This window comes from Oncorhynchus gorbuscha, linkage group LG03 (genome assembly GCF_021184085.1).
Source record: "Oncorhynchus gorbuscha isolate QuinsamMale2020 ecotype Even-year linkage group LG03, OgorEven_v1.0, whole genome shotgun sequence".
Taxonomy (NCBI): domain Eukaryota; kingdom Metazoa; phylum Chordata; class Actinopteri; order Salmoniformes; family Salmonidae; genus Oncorhynchus; species Oncorhynchus gorbuscha.
In genome coordinates, this window is record NC_060175.1 from 100076657 (window position 1) to 100095443 (window position 18787).

At 43.8% G+C, this 18787-nt stretch overlaps 2 protein-coding genes and 1 long non-coding RNA gene across 3 annotated transcripts; 1 reads left to right on the forward strand and 2 right to left on the reverse strand.

Moving 5' to 3' along the window:
• Positions 1 to 12: 12 nt before the first annotated feature.
• Positions 13 to 695, forward strand: LOC124032366. Its single transcript, XR_006838260.1, has 2 exons — positions 13 to 297; positions 458 to 695. It is a non-coding gene; the product is annotated as an uncharacterized LOC124032366 (long non-coding RNA).
• Positions 696 to 1017: 322 nt separating this feature from the next.
• On the reverse strand, positions 1018 to 4571 carry LOC124032364 (pepsin A-like). Its single transcript, XM_046344722.1, has 9 exons — positions 4420 to 4571; positions 4145 to 4286; positions 3626 to 3743; positions 3136 to 3254; positions 2627 to 2823; positions 2301 to 2417; positions 1940 to 2084; positions 1624 to 1722; positions 1018 to 1329 (listed from the first exon to the last, which is right to left on the reverse strand). The coding sequence occupies exons 1-9, from the start codon at positions 4476 to 4478 to the stop codon at positions 1192 to 1194; spliced, it is 1134 nt and encodes a 377-aa protein (XP_046200678.1). The 5' UTR covers positions 4479 to 4571; the 3' UTR covers positions 1018 to 1191.
• A 7557-nt stretch (positions 4572 to 12128) lies between these two features.
• prok1 (prokineticin 1) lies at positions 12129 to 17532 on the reverse strand. The gene is made up of 3 exons (XM_046337880.1): positions 17458 to 17532; positions 12764 to 12889; positions 12129 to 12248 (listed from the first exon to the last, which is right to left on the reverse strand). Exons 1-3 carry the CDS (start codon positions 17530 to 17532, stop codon positions 12129 to 12131), a joined length of 321 nt encoding a protein of 106 aa, XP_046193836.1.
• Between the last annotated feature and the right edge of the window lie 1255 nt (positions 17533 to 18787).

An 18787-nucleotide genomic window follows, 5' to 3' on the forward strand; every position in this document is an offset into this window, starting at 1 on the left:
GGGGTTTGTGGTATATGGCCAATATACCACGGCTAAGGGCTGTGTCCAGGCACTCCGCGTTGTGTCGTGCTTAGAACAACCCTTAGCCGTGGTATATTGGCCATATACCACACCTCGACGGGCCTTATTGCTTAAATATCGTACATATTCTTGCTTTGAACTTCTAACAGGAGTGGGACGGGTGCGATCATTGTCACGCAGACACAAGAGCAGCTGCTCACCGATTTGACCGCTCAAACACAGTTCCGACACCGCCAAAACATCAGCTGTGCGGGTGTCAGCTATCGCCAGTTAATGGTCCTTCTGTAGCTCAGTTGGTAGAGCATGGCGCTTGTAACGCCAGGGTAGTGGGTTCGATCCACGGGACCACCCATACGTAGAATGTATGCACACATGACTGTAAGTCGCTTTGGATAAAAGCGTCTGCTAAATGGCATATATTATTATTATATTAAAGCTTGATTAGCCCTCGTTTTGATGATGTGTTGATATCATGGGATGGTCAGTCGTTGCATCCACAGCTCTGTCTATTCATTTGAGAGTGGTTACATTTCTCTAGGTCCATCCCTCAGCTTTTAACCAAACAGAGGTGGGGTGACCACTTTGTTTCAGATACAGATTCTAGCTTTAAGGTGATTTGATTTATATCTATTTTGACTTATAAACCATACAAATAAAGTATGAATCCGCTGCACCATAATTTATTTTTGAGTTTGATATCAGACTGTCTTTCAACAAGCTGGTTCTATTGACGTGCTGAGATCGATACGGTATCTATCTGGACATCAGGTTATCTGGCATCCAATCACCATGTCTTTTTCCTCTGGAGAAAACCCTTCCAGCCGGAGCATACCCGAGTCCTAGAAGAGATGGTTATCTGTGGTTTCTGGGCCTGCCTGCCTTCACCATGTCCAGATCTATATTCTATAGAATTCTATTATTTTTCTTACATTAAGAGGTTCCTCAAGAGGACAGTTTCACTTCAGGGAGAAAGAGCTACAGACAACCAAACACACATTTTAGCATTGGGAATATAGTGTTTTTTATTACTTGGCAACTGTGTACATTTCACAATCTACAACATTTCCCCAACTATGCCAATTCTAGTGCTACAATCACGTGTATATAACATATTACTATTCATAACTGGAAGACTTAGATTCAATCCAGACTTATTTCACAGTAGATATCTTATGCGATCTGGGCCAGACCGACATTGTTGTTCTGTCTGTCAAAGATGGCATAGTACTGCCTGATGAAGACATCTCCAAGGATCCAGAGCTGCTGAGTTCCACCGTTACCAAAACCAGTCATGCAGCCGTTGGAGTTCTACAGAGACAGAGACAGAGACAGAGACAGAGACAGAGAGAGAGAGAGACAGAGACAGAGAGAGAGAGACAGAGAGAGACAGAGACAGAGACAGAGAGAGAGACCGAGAGAGAGAGACAGAGACGGAGACAGAGAGAGAGAGAGAGAGGAAGAAAATCAGGCATGTGACGACCTTTGCTTCTAGGATCTAAAGAAAGATTAAGCCTCAGATGTACATGTGTTCTGGTGAAGGAGCTCTGAAACACATCAGGATTAAAGATCAGATCAGGTTGTATGTAACATTCAGGAGACTACCTGGGAGGTGTAGGCGGAGGCAGGGATGGTGAAGGCGTTTCCGTTGAGGGTGAAGGTCACCTCAGGCATGTTGGGGATGTTGTTGCAGTTCACGGTGGCCTAGGAGAGGAGTAATAACATGCTCTAATTTATTCTGTGGTTAATCAGTGATTGAGGGGAAAAACATCAAGAACAGATCGACACACGACCACGCCGGTCCCAACCCAAATAGTTTTAGCATGGTCGTTCCAACAACTAACAAGGCAGCTTGGTTTGGCTTGGTTCCGCTCAGTAGTGTGAAAAACCTTCTAGTTGGACGTGTGTGTGTGTAACTCACATCTCCATACTGGTCAGTAGTGGCTCCGACCCAGCTGTTCATGTTGTTGATGTCAGTGGTTGGCCCAACGATCTGGGAGGTGCCAGTATCTATGATCGCCTGACATCCACCATTGCAGGCCACTGTGTTGCCGTTGATGGTAACGCTGGAAGGACAAATACTAAGCTGAGTTGACCTGTTCTTCCTGTATTTGGTATGTATATTTCTTGACGTTTTTAGGTTTTTGTCGCGAGCAAATAAACTTGAAGTTCACAGCAACATTTAGTCAATGAATACTTATGTAAATGTCTGAGAGAAATATATATATATATATATATATAATGGACCAGGATATAGGCTCTGTGTGGACTAGTGTACCTACCTGTCCATGTTGATCTGCCAGTAGGTCTCGGAGGACAGGGGGATCCAGGTGATCTGTCCGGTGTAGTAGTTAGACTCAATGTCTCCGAAAGACACCACACTACCCTGTGCTGAGTTTCTATTGGACGAGGACAAAAGGTCAATAAGGTTGTTTAATCATCAACACATGTTGAAATGGATGTCACCTTTTCTTCAAAGACCATTTTAAAGCAGTTGTATAATTGTATTAAATATTAATTCACTGGATACGTTCTTGCTTCATTAATATCACAGCTAAGAGAAAAAGCCACCTCACATCCAGTTGTATTTCTACAGTTACTATGTTACCCGCTCAGGTAGACGGAGAAGAGGTTCTGGGAAACGAGGCCCTGACTCATCATGTTGTCAAAGACTGGTGTGGCCCCAGAGGCCGCCAGGTTGGGGAAAGCCAGGCCCAGGATACCGTCGGCAACCATGTTGGCCATGAAGGGAGCCTCGGTCTGGCTGGCACCAAAGATCTGTTGAGTCACAGAGATACCGCCCACCTGGAAACACAACGGCAAGCGTCAGTCACTGGGCACCATAGAAATAGAATGACTAGAATAGGATTTCCCCATTCAAGTCTATTGTTTGGTGACGTGTTGACCAGCACCCATATTGAGTGTAGCCAAAATAGTAATTCTATTTCTTTGCTGTCTATACTGGAGTCGGTACCTAATATACTTTATTAGCATGTAATGATATAAAACAGGTCCACTTTGGGATGGCGGGTGCTGAGTGGAAGATTATTTGAGGGTTTGCATTGTATGTAATGTGTCAATTAAACACGTGTCACAGTAATGTCTACATTTACGTACCGAAACAGTGTCGTATGCCAGCCGCCCAGTCATGCTGCCAGTTCCGTACTGAATGGAAACAGGCTTGTTGGCCCACGTGAAGGTGCTGGACTGTGCAGGGTTGAATTTGGCATGATTCTCTATTTAAAAACATGAAGATGTTCATTACAGACCAAGTACATACTGTGCCATTGCAAAACTGAACGTTCATTTATTCATTGGTAGTGATCTATTCGCTACCATCCACGCTCTTAAGGGGACGATATTAAAAAAATAGAAAATGCATTAATCTTATTCTATTGTTTAACTGTGTTGAGCCAACCCTCTTATGATGTTAACCCTCAGCCCCTAACCTCAACCCCACAACCAAGTCTCCCATTCTCTGGCTAAGTACTCAATATGAAACTGTATTTTACAACTCTTGTCACAAGAGACTACTCAGAAACAATTTTGAAATATAGCTATTATAGCTATGCCAACGGTATTCTACAGACGCCTACGGTATACTCACGGCAGGCCTGGCTGGAGCAGTAGACCGAGGGAACCCACAGGTTGGAGGAGCCAGTGTCAAAGATGACGTTGAAGGACTGGGGAGGGGTTCCGATGGAAATCACGCCGTAGTAGGACAACTGGAAGGAGACGGTGACAGGGTCACACTAGTGAACATTTCAGAGTCCTACGAAGAAACAGACATTTGTCTAACAACATAGCTAGTTACATGCCAAGAAGCATGGCTGGCTATATGCTCATCTGTAAACTCATAGTTAATCTGATTATGCCAGTGTACATTTAATTTAAACAAGAACACAAACTCTAGAGCCAATGGGTTCAAACTATGCAGTCACAATATCCAACATGTAAGGACATTTTTGAAACAATAATAATTTAGCCTGTAGACTAGCCTGGTCCCAGGTCTGTTTGTGCTGTATAGACAACTCCCATGGCCATTAGCTATAGAGCAAAAACAATTGTGGGACCAGTCACCAGGCTAATACAGTATTTCACCATACTGCTTCTGTCTGTGCCTTACATCAGCGTCGTTGGTCATAGCCTCATCACCAGTCTGGTAGAACTTGGCCATAGGTTTGTAGGGGAACTTCAGCCTGGTCTCCTCCCATATACCCTTCTCCATCAGGGTCTCTCTGGCAGTCTTCCCCTTGATCAGAGAGATCCTGAAAACACACAAACATAATCACAAATCCACTTTATTCACCACAATTACACGTACCAGGAATTGGACCTGGTGCCAGGTGCTGACAATAATAAACAGAATATGCAGACTGAGAAGAGAAGAACAGAACTTACTTGACATTACACTCGGACAGGGCCACTAAGGCACACAGGAGGACAGCCCAGTTCATCATGGTTGTTTCTGGTTCTTCTTGGACAGAGAGAGTGAAGTTAGAAGGAGGAGAACCCAGGCCTTATATACAGTCATCCTGGACACCAGGACCCAATCCCACAGCCAATCGACCATGTTAATGCCCTCCTTCAGCACACAATGTCAAAGCTATGGGTAATGTCCAAAAATGGCATGCTATCCCCTACATAGTGCACTACTTTCGAACAGGGCCCATATGCCTCTGGTCAGAAGTAGTGCACTATGTAGGGCACAGGGTGCCATTTTGAGCACTACGTGATAACACAACTTCAGATAAGAAGTGTGAAGTGGTTGCAAATATAAAACGCCTATGTAGCAAAAGTAAATATGCTTCAGGAACAATGTTAAAGAACAGTTTGTCATCTAATCTAGAAAGCAAAATATATCTGGATACTAGTCTGTGCCACAGTGGGGTCAGTTCAGCTAAACCTAGAGTATGGGGGGTCGGTTCAGCTAAACCTAGAGTATGGGGGGTCAGTTCAGATAAACCTAGAGTATGGGGGTCAGTTCAGATAAACCTAGAGTATGGGGGGTCAGTTCAGATAAACCTAGAGTATGTGGGGTCAGTTCAGATAAACCTAGAGTATGGGGGGACAGTTCAGATAAACCTAGAGTATTGGGGTTCAGATAAACAGTTCAGATAAAGCTAGAGTATGGGGGACAGTTCAGATAAACCTAGAGTATGGGGGGACAGTTCAGATAAACCTAGAGTATGGGGGACAGTTCCGATAAACCTAGAGTATGGGGGGTATGGGGGACAGATAAACCTAGAGTATGGGGGGTTCAGAGATAAACCTAGAGTATGTGGGGTCAGTTCAGATAAACCTAGAGTATGGGGGGTCAGTTCAGTTCAGATAAACCTAGAGTATGGGGTGTCAGTTCAGATAAACCTAGGGTATGGGGGGTCAGTTCAGATAAACCTAGGATATGGGGGGTCAGTTCAGATAAACCTAGAGTATGGGGGGGGGGGGGTCAGTTCAGATAAACCTAGGGTATGGGGGGTCAGTTCAGATAAACCTAGGGTATGGGGGGTCAGTTCAGCTAAACCTAGAGTATGGGGGTCAGTTCAGATAAACCTAGAGTATGGGGGGACAGTTCAGATAAACCTAGAGTATGGGGGTCAGTTCAGATAAACTTAGAGTATGGGGGTCAGTTCAGATAAACCTAGAGTATGGGGGGACAGTTCAGATAAACCTAGAGTATGGGGGTCAGTTCAGATAAACCTAGAGTATGGGGGGTCAGTTCAGCTAAACCTAGAGTATGGGGGTCAGTTCAGCTAAACCTAGAGTATGGGGGGGGTCAGTTCAGATAAACCTAGAGTATGTGGGGTCAGTTCAGATAAACCTAGAGTATGGGGGGGCAGTTCAGATAAACCTAGAGTATGGGGGTCAGTTCAGATAAACCTAGGGTATGGGGGGGTCAGTTCAGATAAACCTAGGATATGGGGGGTCAGTTCAGCTAAACCTAGAGTATGGGGGGTCAGTTCAGCTAAACCTAGAGTATGGGGGTCAGTTCAGCTAAACCTAGAGTATGGGGGGGGGGTCAGTTCAGATAAACCTAGAGTATGTGGGGTCAGTTCAGATAAACCTAGAGTATGGGGGTCAGTTCAGCTAAACCTAGAGTATGGGGGGGTCAGTTCAGATAAACCTAGAGTATGTGGGGTCAGTTCAGATAAACCTAGAGTATGGGGGGGGGCAGTTCAGATAAACCTAGAGTATGGGGGTCAGTTCAGATAAACCTAGGGTATGGGGGGTCAGTTCAGATAAACCTAGGATATGGGGGGTCAGTTCAGATAAACCTAGAGTATGGGGGGGGCAGTTCAGATAAACCTAGGGTATGGGGGGTCAGTTCAGATAAACCTAGGGTATGGGGGGGTCAGTTCAGATAAACCTAGGGTATGGGGGGCAGTTCAGATAAACCTAGGGTATGGGGGGTCAGTTCAGATAAACCTAGGGTATGGGGGGTCAGTTCAGATAAACCTAGGGTATGGGGGGTCAGCTCCGATAAACCTAGAGTATGGGGGGTCAGTTTAGATAAACCTAGAGTATGGGGGGTCAGCTCAGATAAACCTAGAGTATGGGGGGTCAGCTCAGATAAACCTAGAGTATGGGGGGTCAGCTCAGATAAACCTAGAGTATGGGGGGTAAGTTCAGATAAACCTAGGGTATGGGGGGTCAGTTCAGATAAACCTAGGATATGAGGGGTCAGTTCAGATAAACCTAGAGTATGGGGGTTCAGTTCAGATAAACCTAGAGTATAGGGGGGGTCAGTTCAGATAAACCTAGGGTATGGGGGGGGTCAGTTCAGATAAACCTAGGGTATGGGGGGTCAGTTTAGATAAACAGGATATGTCAAAGTGGGGACTTTTTTGAAAGTTGAAGCTCATTTACTGCATTTCTACACAGTTTAAAAACTCTACACTATTATTTGGAGAGCAGCAAAAACAAACAAAAATGACCCCAACCATTAATTATCACTGCAATATTAGGTTTAAAGGTCTATGAAACGGCATATACATTGGGTGTACAAACCATTAGGGACAACTAGCTATTTTTTATTTTAATTTGTAGGGTCATGGATTATACAAGGTGTCGAAAGGGTTCCACAGGGATGCTGGCCCATGTTGACTCTACAAGGTGTCAAAAGGGTTCCACAGGGATGCTGGCCCATGTTGACTCTACAAGGTGTCAAAAGGGTTGCACAGGGATGCTGGCCCATGTTGACTCTACAAGGTGTCAAAAGGGTTGCACAGGGATGCTGGCCCATGTTGACTCTACAAGGTGTCAAAAGGGTTGCACAGGGATGCTGGCCCATGTTGACTCTACAAGGTGTCAAAAGGGTTGCACAGGGATGCTGGCCCATGTTGACTCTACAAGGTGTCAAAGGGTTGCACAGGGATGCTGGCCCATGTTGACTCTACAAGGTGTCAAAAGGGTTGCACAGGGATGCTGGCCCATGTTGACTCTACAAGGTGTCAAAAGGGTTCCACAGGGATGCTGGCCCATGTTGACTCTACAAGGTGTCAAAAGGGTTCCACAGGGATGCTGGCCCATGTTGACTCTACAAGGTGTCAAAAGGGTTCCACAGGGATGCTGGCCCATGTTGACTCTACAAGGTGTCAAAAGGGTTCCACAGGGATGCTGGCCCATGTTGACTCTACAAGGTGTCAAAAGGGTTCCACAGGGATGCTGGCTCATGTTGACTCCAATGCTTTCCACATCTGTGTCAAGTTGGCTGGATGTCCTTTGAGTGGTGGACCATTATTGATCCACACAGGAAACTGATGAGCGTGAAAACCCCAGAAGCGTTGCAGTTCTTCACACACTCAAACCGGTGCGCCTGGCAACCTACTACCATAGTCCGTTTAAAAGGCACTTCAAACTTTTGTCTTGTCCAATCACCTTCTGAATGGCACACATACACAACCCATGTCTCATTTGTCTCAAGGCTTACAAATGATTATTTAACCAGTCTCCTCTCCTTCATCTACACTGATTTAAGTGGATTTAACAAGTGACATCAGTAAGGGATCATAGCTTTCATCTGGATTCACCTGGTCAGTCTATGTCATGGAAAGAGCCGGTGTTCCTAATGTTTTTATTTATTTCACCTTTATTTAACCAGGTAGGCTAGTTGAGAACACCTTTATTTAACCAGGTAGGCTAGTTGAGAACACCTTTATTTAACCAGGTAGGCTAGTTGAGAACAAATTCTCATTTACAACTGCAACCTGGCCAAGATAAAGCATAGCAGTGTGAACAGACAACACAGAGTTACACATGGAGTAAACAATTAACAAGTCAATAACACAGTAGGAAAAAAAGGGTCTAAATACATTGTGTGCAAAAGTCATGAGGAGGTAGGGGAATAATTACAATTTTGCAGATTGACACTGGAGTGATAAATGATCAGATGGTCATGTACAGGTAGAGATACTGGTGTGCAAAAGAGCAGAAAAGTAAATAAATATAAACAGTATGGGAATGAGGTAGGTAAATTGGGTGTTTTGTAACTCGGTGTATAGTGTCGACCATTACCCAACCTCATCGTATATATTGTCTCATTTACTTGTGGAACTGCACATTCAGTGCAACGTGAAATAGGCGCGTAATACACATGATCAAATCACAACAAGGCCGACTTCAAATGCCGACGTGCGTAGGTGAGTACAGTATGTAAACACAGCCTCACATGAAATGATCTGCTGTCAGTGTGTTAAGAGAAACTAACGTTAGCTCCCAAAGACTGAAATAAGATGAATATCTGTTTGAGTGCAAAATATGCAGCGTGTAATACGAATGGTCCTGATCATATGAGAAGGTAAGTCTGTTGACTATTTAGCCAACTTATTGAACGCTAGCCAATGTTACAGTTAGCTAGCCTAGTCAGCTAATACTGTAAACGTCAATGCTTACTCAGGAAGCTAGTATTTCATTAGCTATCTCTGTCAGTGAAATCAATTTTGAATCATGTCTCACTTACAGTAACTAGTTGCAGGCTTAAAGAAACACTCAATCATATAATTTTCATTAAAACCAAATAAAAACACATGGAAAGATGCGTGTGTCATGTATCCTAGAATGGAGGTTTAAGAATCTCACCTACGCACGTGAGTTTTAAGTTTAGGGAAGCTCTTTTTCTTTCACCATAAAATGTAACTTTTATATTAAAGGATTGCGTGCATCTATCATAGCAAAAACGTATGTAAGACAGGCTACCATTCTTTATGTGATGAATAGATTGCATAGTCATAATTTAGGCTAATAACGTAACTCAATCACTGTTTTGTGAAACGTGAGACGACAAGGAGAGAATATCTGTCGTTAACCCTAATTTGCTCCTGGGGGCGTCGTATCCTCTATAGCAACATATTGCACTGCACCTATATGGGGACTAAGTAATGCTGAATGTACCTTTTGCATAATCTTATCAAAATGTCCCATGTTTCCATTTGGAAAGTAGACGAGCTTGCCGTTGCCAAAGTTATTTGATAACAGTGTTCAACAACAACTCAGCAATATATAAAGAATATATATAAATACACAGAATATTGACTGACCAGCACAAGTTTATCTACATCAGTAATGAACAATTGGTCTGTAATCAGGCATTGGTTATCAGTACCTTAAACAGAATGTCTGAAGGTGTAGTAGAGGTCGTCTCTGACAAAACATTTAAAGATCACATTTGAACCAGTTTAAAGATGAAAATGCTTGTTTCTTTTCTCATTTAAAACAACAGCATAAAGATGACGTGCAGGACACAATTCGAACCCTTGAAAGGATATATACTGCTTTGGTATGGCATCTTCCACATTATAAATCAAAACGCTCATATTTTTTTTATTAAACCAGGCAAGTCAGTCAAGAACAAATTCTTATTTAGAATGTATGCACACATGACTGTAAGTCGCTTTGGATAAAAGCGTCTGCTAAATGGCATATATTATTATTATATTATTATTTACAATGACGGCCTACCCCAGACAAACCTGGACGACGCTGGGCCAAACCCGGACGACGCTGGGACAAACCTGGACGACGCTGGGACAAACCCGGACGACGCTGGGCCAAACCCGGACGACGCTGGGCCAAACCCGGACGACGCTGGGCCAAACCCGGACGACGCTGGGCCAAACCCGGACGACGCTGGGCCAAACCCGGACGACGCTGGGCCAAACCCGGACGACGCTGGGCCAATTGTGCGTGCCCTATGGGACTCCCAATCACGTCCGGATGTGATACAGCCTGGATTCGATCCAGGGACTGTAGTGACACCCTTTGCACTGAGATGCAGCACCTTAGACCGCTGCGACACCCGGGAACCAAATGACGATGATGATGATGATGATGATTATGAGGAATGTCCAAGGGACAGTACAGTGCTTAATTATGACGCTTTCTAATTGACTGATTGGCTGGGAAAACATTGTTAACCAACAGAACGCAGCTATGAATATATCACTAAAACTGTTTTCTGAGTCAGAGTCACGACTTGTTTTGACAATCTCTTTGTTCCCAATTATGTTTCTATGGCGACAACATATGTTGAATACAACCTTAGTTACGGACTCATTTGACATTGATTGTGACATGTTTCAGTCATAGGAAAGGCAAGGGCTCCAGGTTGTTTTTTTGAAGAGACTGATTACGGCCACGTGATACTCAAGTAAAATAAAGAGGTATGGACTTTCACTAAGAGATAAGATATTACACTAAACAAACAAAAAACATGTAAAGTGTTGGTCCCATGAGCTGAAACAAAAGATCCCCAGAAATGTTCCATACCGTATGCACAAAAAAACAGATTCTCTCAAAGTTTGTGCATATTTTTTTTTCTCCATCCCAGTTAGTATTTCTCCTTTTCCAAGATAATCCATCGACCTGACAGGTGCATATCAAGAAACAGAAACAGGATGCTCATTACACAGCAGTACTTTCTGGGGACAATAAAAGGCCACTCAAAAATGTGCAGTTTTGTCACACAACACAATGCCACAAGTTTTGAGGGAGCGTGCAATTGGCATGCTGACTGCAGGTATGTCCGCGAGAACTGTTGCCAGATAATTTAATGCTAATTTTTCTACCATAAGCCACCTCCAATGTCGTTTTTGAGAATTTGGCAGTACGTTCAACCGTCCTCACAACCACTGACCACGTGTAACCAGCCCAGGACCTCCACATCTGGCTTCGTCTGAGTCCAACCACCCGGACAGCTGATGAAACTGAGGAGTATTCTGTTTGTAATAAAACTCATTCTGATTGGCTGGGCCTGGCTCCCCAGTGGGTGGGTCTATGCCCTCCCAGGCCCACCCAGGGCCTAATGTATTTATTTAAAGTGTCTGATTTCGTTATATGAACTGAAACTCAGTAAAGTCATTGAAATTGTTGCATGTTGAGTTTATATTTTTGTTCAGTATATATATATATACTTACATAATTACTTACATAACAACAACAGACACAATACACAGTGTAAGTACATATTTTTCACAGTGGTATGATACAGTGAGTTTAATTTGCAAAACTGTTGATCATAAATAAAAACATTACATTTGCATATGAATTAAACCGTATATATTATTATGATTTGCATCAAGCTTTTGACAGGCCTGTGTATTAAAACTATAGTCTGCAATTGGTACATACATTAAAACAAGAAAACATTTAGCTATGTATCTTTCTTGGCACAGTTTAGCATGTATATATTGTCTTGGCATGTCTTTGGTGGCCAGTGGGGCACAGTGAGGTGTATTTACAGATGTTATATATTCTCATGAAATATAACAGTTCCTATAGTATATAGAACAAAGACTAAGTAGAGGGAAAAGAGTGAAGGTTCTGTGTGATTGGGGACTAAGTAGAGGGAAAAGAGTGAAGGTCCTGTGTGATTGAGGGACTAAGTAGAGGGAAAGGAGTGAAGGTCCTGTGTGATTGAGGGACTAAGTAGAGGGAAAAGAGTGAAGGTTCTGTGTGATTGAGGGACTAAGTAGAGGGAAAAGAGTGAAGGTTCTGTGTGATTGAGGGACTAAGTAGAGGGAAAAGAGTGAAGGTCCTGTGTGATTGAATGTGCTGCTGTCATTGTTTCCCATCTTTCTCCTCTTCTTCTCTCTCCTCTTCTTCCTCCTCTGTCATTAAAAGTCTAGGTTTTTGAAGTCTTTGGTACACCTGTATGTGCTACCTGTGTAGCTGGTACAGACCAAATGAGGAAGACATGGACAGGTGTGATGCTGTCTTTTTCCTGGAAAGGGCACCTGGAAGAAAAATACATGATCTACATTTGATTCAACTTCTCCCTTAGAATCCATTAAATCACATTGAGCCAACAGCTCTATGGGCTAAATGAACAGACTTGGTCTTACGCCACCAGAGATCATGGAACAATTCCAATGGGAAATGGAGAACCAATCAGTTGTCAATTCCCAGAGATAAACTTTGTGTAGTGAACTAACCCGGCTGGAGGCTGAGCCGATCTCCAGCCGATCAAAGTGACGTAATACTTCCATTGGTTTGATTCATGATGAAAACAAGTCAATAACTTCTGAAGTTATCATCCTAAGCAATAACTGTGTGTGTATGTTTGTTCATATGTGTGTTTATGTGCACTTCTGTGTGTTTGTGTGTGTGCGTGCGCTTGTGTGTGTATACCAGAGTGTGTGAGTGTTTGCGCATGTGTGAGTGCGTGTGCCAGCCAGTACGTGCCATCAAGCATATGCATGTGTGTTTGCGTGTGTGTGTGCGCGCGCGTACGTGCATGTGTTTTCCTCACCTTGTGACTGAAGGGGTGGCACTCGTCCCCCTCTTCCCCTCGTGGTATACACATCCGCAGTCCCCTAAGCCACAGGCTGACAGCACAGCATAGACCAAACCCACACTGAACATCTCTATCACACGCCTGACAGAGATGGGGAGAGAGAGAGAGAGAGAGAGAGAGAGAGAGAGAGAGAGAGAGAGAGAGAGAGAGAGAGAGAGAGAGAGAGAGAGAGAGAGAGAGAGAGAAAGAAAGTGGGGAAGAGAGAAAAAGAGAACGAAAGAGAGAGAAAAAAAGAGAGAAAGACAGGGAGAGGCAGAGAGAGAGAGAGAGAGAGAGAGAGAGGACAATCACACCTTTTTTTTACTCAGTTTGGTTGCAGGTTTTCTGTGCCGGTCTGGTGTTGTAGTAAAGCTCTGACTCTGGACCACACATACTCACTGGAAACAGGAAACACATACCCACTGGAAACAGGAAACGCATACCCACTGGAAGCACATACCCACTAGAAACAGGATTCACATACCCACTGGAAACAGGATTCACATACCCACTGGAAACAGGATTCACATACCCACTGGAAACAGGATTCACATACCCACTGGAAACAGGATTCACATACCCACTGGAAACAGGATTCACATACCCACTGGAAACAGGAAACACATACCCACTGGAAACACATACCCACTGGAAACACATACCCACTGGAAACACATACCTACTGGAAACACATACCCACTGGAAACAGGAAACACATACCCACAGGAAACACATACCCACTGGAAACAGGATTCACATACCCACTGGAAACAGGAAACACATACCCACTGGAAACAGGATTCACATACCCACTGGAAACAGGAAACACATACCCACTGGAAACACATACCCACTGGAAACAGGATTCACATACCCACTGGAAACACATACCCACTGGAAACACATACCCACTGGAAACAGGGAACACCCCTTGGGTTGTGCCGTGGCGGAGATCTTTGTGGGCTATACTCGGCCTTGTCTCAGGATGGTAAGTTGGTGGTTGAAGATATCCCTCTCGTGGTGTGGGGGCTGTGCTTTGGCAAAGTGGGTGGGGTTATATCCTGCCTGTTTGGCCCTGTCCGGGGGTGCCGTCGGATGGGGCCGCAGTGTCTCCTGACCTCGGCTGTCTCAGCCTCCAGTATCTATGCTGCAGTAGTTTATGTGTCGGGGGGCTAAGGTCAGTCTGTTATATCTGGAGTACTTCTTCTGTCTTATTCGGTGTCCTGTGTGAATTTAAGTATGCTCTCTCTCTTTCTTTCTCACTCTTGGAGGACCTGAGCCCTAGGAACATGCCTCAGGACTACCTGGCATGATGACTCCTGGCTGTCCCCAGTCCACCTGACTGTGCTGCTGCTCCAGTTTCAACTGTTCTGCCTGCAGCTATGGAACCCTGACCTGTTCACTGGATGTGCTACCTGTCCCAGACTTGCTGTTTTCAACTCTCTAGAGACAGCAGGAGCGGTAGAGATACTCTGAATGATCGGCTATGAAAAGCCAACTGAAATTTACTCCTGAGGTGCTGACTTGCTGCACGCTCGACAACTACTGTGATTATTATTATTGGACCATGCTGGTCATTTATGAACATTTGAACATATTGGCCATGTTCTGTTATAATCTCCACCCGGCACAGCCAGAAGAGGACTGGCCACCCCTCATAGCCTGGTTCCTCTCTAGGTTTCTTCCTAGGTTTTGGCCTTTCGAGGGAGTTTTTCCTAGACACCGTGCCTCTACACTAGAAACACATACCCACTGGAAACAGGAAACACATACCCACTGGAAACAGGAAACACATACCCACTGGAAACAGGAAACACATACCCACTGGAAACACATACCCACTGGAAACAGGAAACACATACCCACTGGAAACACATACCCACTGGAAACAGGAAACACATACCCACTGAAAACAGGAAACACATACCCACTGGAAACACATACCCACTGGAAACAGAAAACACATACCCACTGGAAACAGGAAACACATACCCACTGGAAACAGGAAACACATACCCACTGGAAACACATACCCACTGGAAGCAGGAACACATACCCACTGGAAACAGGAACACATACCCACTGGAAACACATACCCACTGGAAACACATACCCACTGGAAACAGAAAACACATACCCACTGGAAACACATACCCACTGGAAACAGGAAACACATACCCACTGGAAACAGGATTCACATACAGACTGGAAACAGGATTCACATACCCACTGGAAACAGGATTCACATACAGACTGGAAACAGGATTCACATACAGACTGGAAACAGGATTCACATACAGACTGGAAACAGGATTCACATACCCACTGGAAACAGGGAACACATACCCACTGGAAACAGGGAACACATACCCACTGGAAACAGGATTCACATACCCACTGGAAACAGGATTCACATACCCATTGGAAACAGGAAACACATACCCACTGGAAACAGGATTCACATACCCACTGGAAACAGGATTCACATACCCACTGGAAACAGGAAACACATACAGACTGGAAACGCATACAGATGGAAACAGGAAACTGGAACTAGGAAACACAGGATATTTTTGTAGAATTCTGCATGCAGTCTCACTTTGACCCCTACTCTCTCTGTATCTGTGTTTACTCTCTCTCTCTACCTTCTAATGTCTCTCTCTGTGTCTCTCTCTACCTTCTAATGACCCCTATCTGTCTCTCTCTCTACCTTTTCTAATGACCCCTACTCTCTGTCTGTCTCTCTATACCTCTAATGACCCCTACTCTCTCTCTATCTGTCTCTCTCTACCTTCTAATGACCCCTACTCTCTCTGTATCTGTCTCTCTCTACCTTCTAATGACCTTCTAATGACCCCTACTCTCTCTGTATCTGTCTCTCTCTACCTTCTAATGACCCCTACCCTCTATCTCTCTCTCTCTCTACCTTCTAATGACCCCTATCTGTCTCTCTCTACCTTCTAATGACCCCTACTCTCTCTGTATCTGTCTCTCTCTACCTTCTAATGACCCCTATCTGTCTCTCTCTACCTATCTGTCTGTCTCTCTCTTCTAATGACCCCTTCTAATGACCCCTATCTGTCTCTCTTCTAATATCTGTCTCTCTCTACCTTCTAATGACCCCTATCTGTCTCTCTATATCTGTATCTGTCTCTCTCTACCTTCTAATGACCCATACTCTGTCTGTATCTGTCTCTCTCTACCTTCTAATGACCCCTACTCTCTCTGTATATCTGTCTCTCTCTACCTTCTAATGACCCCTATACTCTGTCTGTATCTAATGACCCCTACTCTCTGTCTCTCTCTACCTTCTAATGACCCCTACTCTCTCTGTATCCTTCTAATGACCCCTACTCTCTCCCCTCTACCTTCTAATGACCCCTACTCTCTCTGTATCTGTCTACTCTGTCTCTCTCTACCTCTGTCTCTCTCTACCTTCTAATGACCCCTACTACTCTCTCTCTCTACCTTCTAATGACCCTACTCTCTCTGTCTCTACCTTCTAATGACCCTACTCTCTCTCTCTACCTTCTAATGACCCTACTCTCTCTCTCTACCTTCTAATGACCCTACTCTCTCTCTCTACCTTCTAATGACCCTACTCTCTCTCTCTACCTTCTAATGACCCTACTCTCTCTATATCTGTCTCTCTCTACCTTCTAATGACCCATACTCTCTCTCTCTACCTTCTAATGACCCTACTCTCTCTCTCTACCTTCTAATGACCCTACTCTCTCTATATCTGTCTCTCTCAGTGGTGTAAATACCAAAGTAAAAATACTTTTTGGGGTATCTGTACTTTACTATTTATATTTTTTGACAACTTTTACTCCACTACACTCCTGAAGAAAATTATGTACTTTTTACTCCTTACATTTTCCCTGACACACAAAAGTACTTATTACATTATGAATAATTAGCAGGACATGAAAATGGTCTAATTCACAACCTTATCAAGAGAACATCCCTGGTCATTCCTACTGCCTCTGATCTGGCAGACTCAATAAACACAAATAATTTGTTTGTAAATGATGTCTGAGTGTTAAACTGTGCCCCTGGCTATCCGTAAATTAAAAAACAAGAAAATTGTGTTTTCTGGTTTGCTTAATATAAGACATTTAAAATTATTTATACTTTTACTTTTGATACTTAAGTATATTTAAAACCAAATACTTTTAGACTTTTACTCAAGTAGTATTTTACTAGGTGACTTTTACTTGAGTCATTTTCATTTAAGGTATCTTTCCTTTTACTCTGGTATGAAAATTGGGTACTTTTTCCACCACTGGTCTCTCTCTCTACCTTCCAACTGTCACTTCTAATGATCCCTACTCTCTCTGCCTTCTAATGACCCCTACTTTCTCTGCCTTCTAATGACCCCTACTCTCTCTGCCTTCTAATGATCCCTACTCTCTCTGCCTTCTAATGACCCCTACTCTCTCTGCCTTCTAATGACCCCTACTCTCTCTGCCTTCTAATGACCCCTACTTCTCTGCCTTCTAATGACCCCTACTCTCTCTGCCTTCTAATGATCCCTACTCTCTCTGCCTTCTAATGACCGCATCTGTCTCTGCATCTGTCTCTCTCTACTTTCAATCGTACGTTTCACAATGACAACTCTATTAGTTAAAATTTCCACACAGCACATGAATGAAAGGTTTGTCACTCACCCCAGTGATGACAGCCCCCATGGACCAGTTGAAAGAAATCATTAAGATGGAGAGAAGCAGGACCCTGGTCCCCATGGCCGTAGCAGCAACAAAAGCACAGGATAGTGTAGGGTACCACTCTCTCCTCAACACAGCAATACTGTAGCCCCCTTCAGTGCAGTGGCTACTTTCTGTTGTCAGTCTCTACTCAACACAGCAATACTGTAGCCCCCTTCAGCGCAGTAGCTACTTTCTGTTGTCACTCTCTCCTTCTTGTGCTGTCTGTCTGACTCACTGTGCCTGGTGTCATGTCCAAGCTCTCTCTCTCTCTTTCATCCTCTCCCTCTCCCCTGACCTCCCATGTATGTATGCATGTATGCATGTATGTATGCATGTATGTATGTATGTATGTATGTATGTATGTATGTATGTATGTATGTATGTATGTATGTATGTATGTATGTATGTATGTATGTATGTATGTATGTATGTATGTATGTATGTATGTATGTATGTATGTATGTATGTATGTATGTATGTATGTATGTATGTATGTATGTATGTATGTATGTATGTATGTATGTATGTATGTATGTATGTATGTATGTATGTATGTATGTATGTATGTATGTATGTATGTATGTATGTATGTAAAATGAAATACCTTATTTACATAAATATTCAGACCCTTTGCTATGAGACTCGAAATTGAGCTCAGTTGTACCCTGTTTCATTGATCATCCTTGAGATGTTTCTACAACTTGATTGGACATGATTTTGAAAGAAACACACACCTGTCTATATAAAGGTCCCACATTTCACAGTGCATGCCAGAGAAAAATCCAAGCCATGTCGTCATAGGAATTGTCCGTAGAGTTCCGAGACAGGATTGTGTCGAGGCACAGATCTGAGGAAGGGTACCAAAATATTTCTGCAGCATCGAAGGTCCCCAAGAACACAGTGTTCTCCATCTTTCTTAAATGGAAGAAGTTTGGAACCACCAAGACTATTCATAGATTTGGCTGCCCAGCCAAACTGAGCAAATTGGGGGAGAAGGGCTTTGGTCAGGGAGGTGACCAAGAACCTGATGGTCACTCTGACAGAGCTCCAGAGTTCCTCTGTGGAGATGGGAAAACCTTCCAGAAGGACACCCATCTCTGCAGCACTCCACCAATCAGGCCTTTATGATAGAGTGACCAGATGGAATCCACTCATCAGTAAAAGGCACATGGAAGCCCACTTGGAGTTTACCAAAATGCACATAAAGACTCTCAGACCATGAGAAACAAGATTCTCTGGTCTGATGAAATCCAGATTGAACTCTTTCCCCTGAATGCCAAGCATGGTGGTG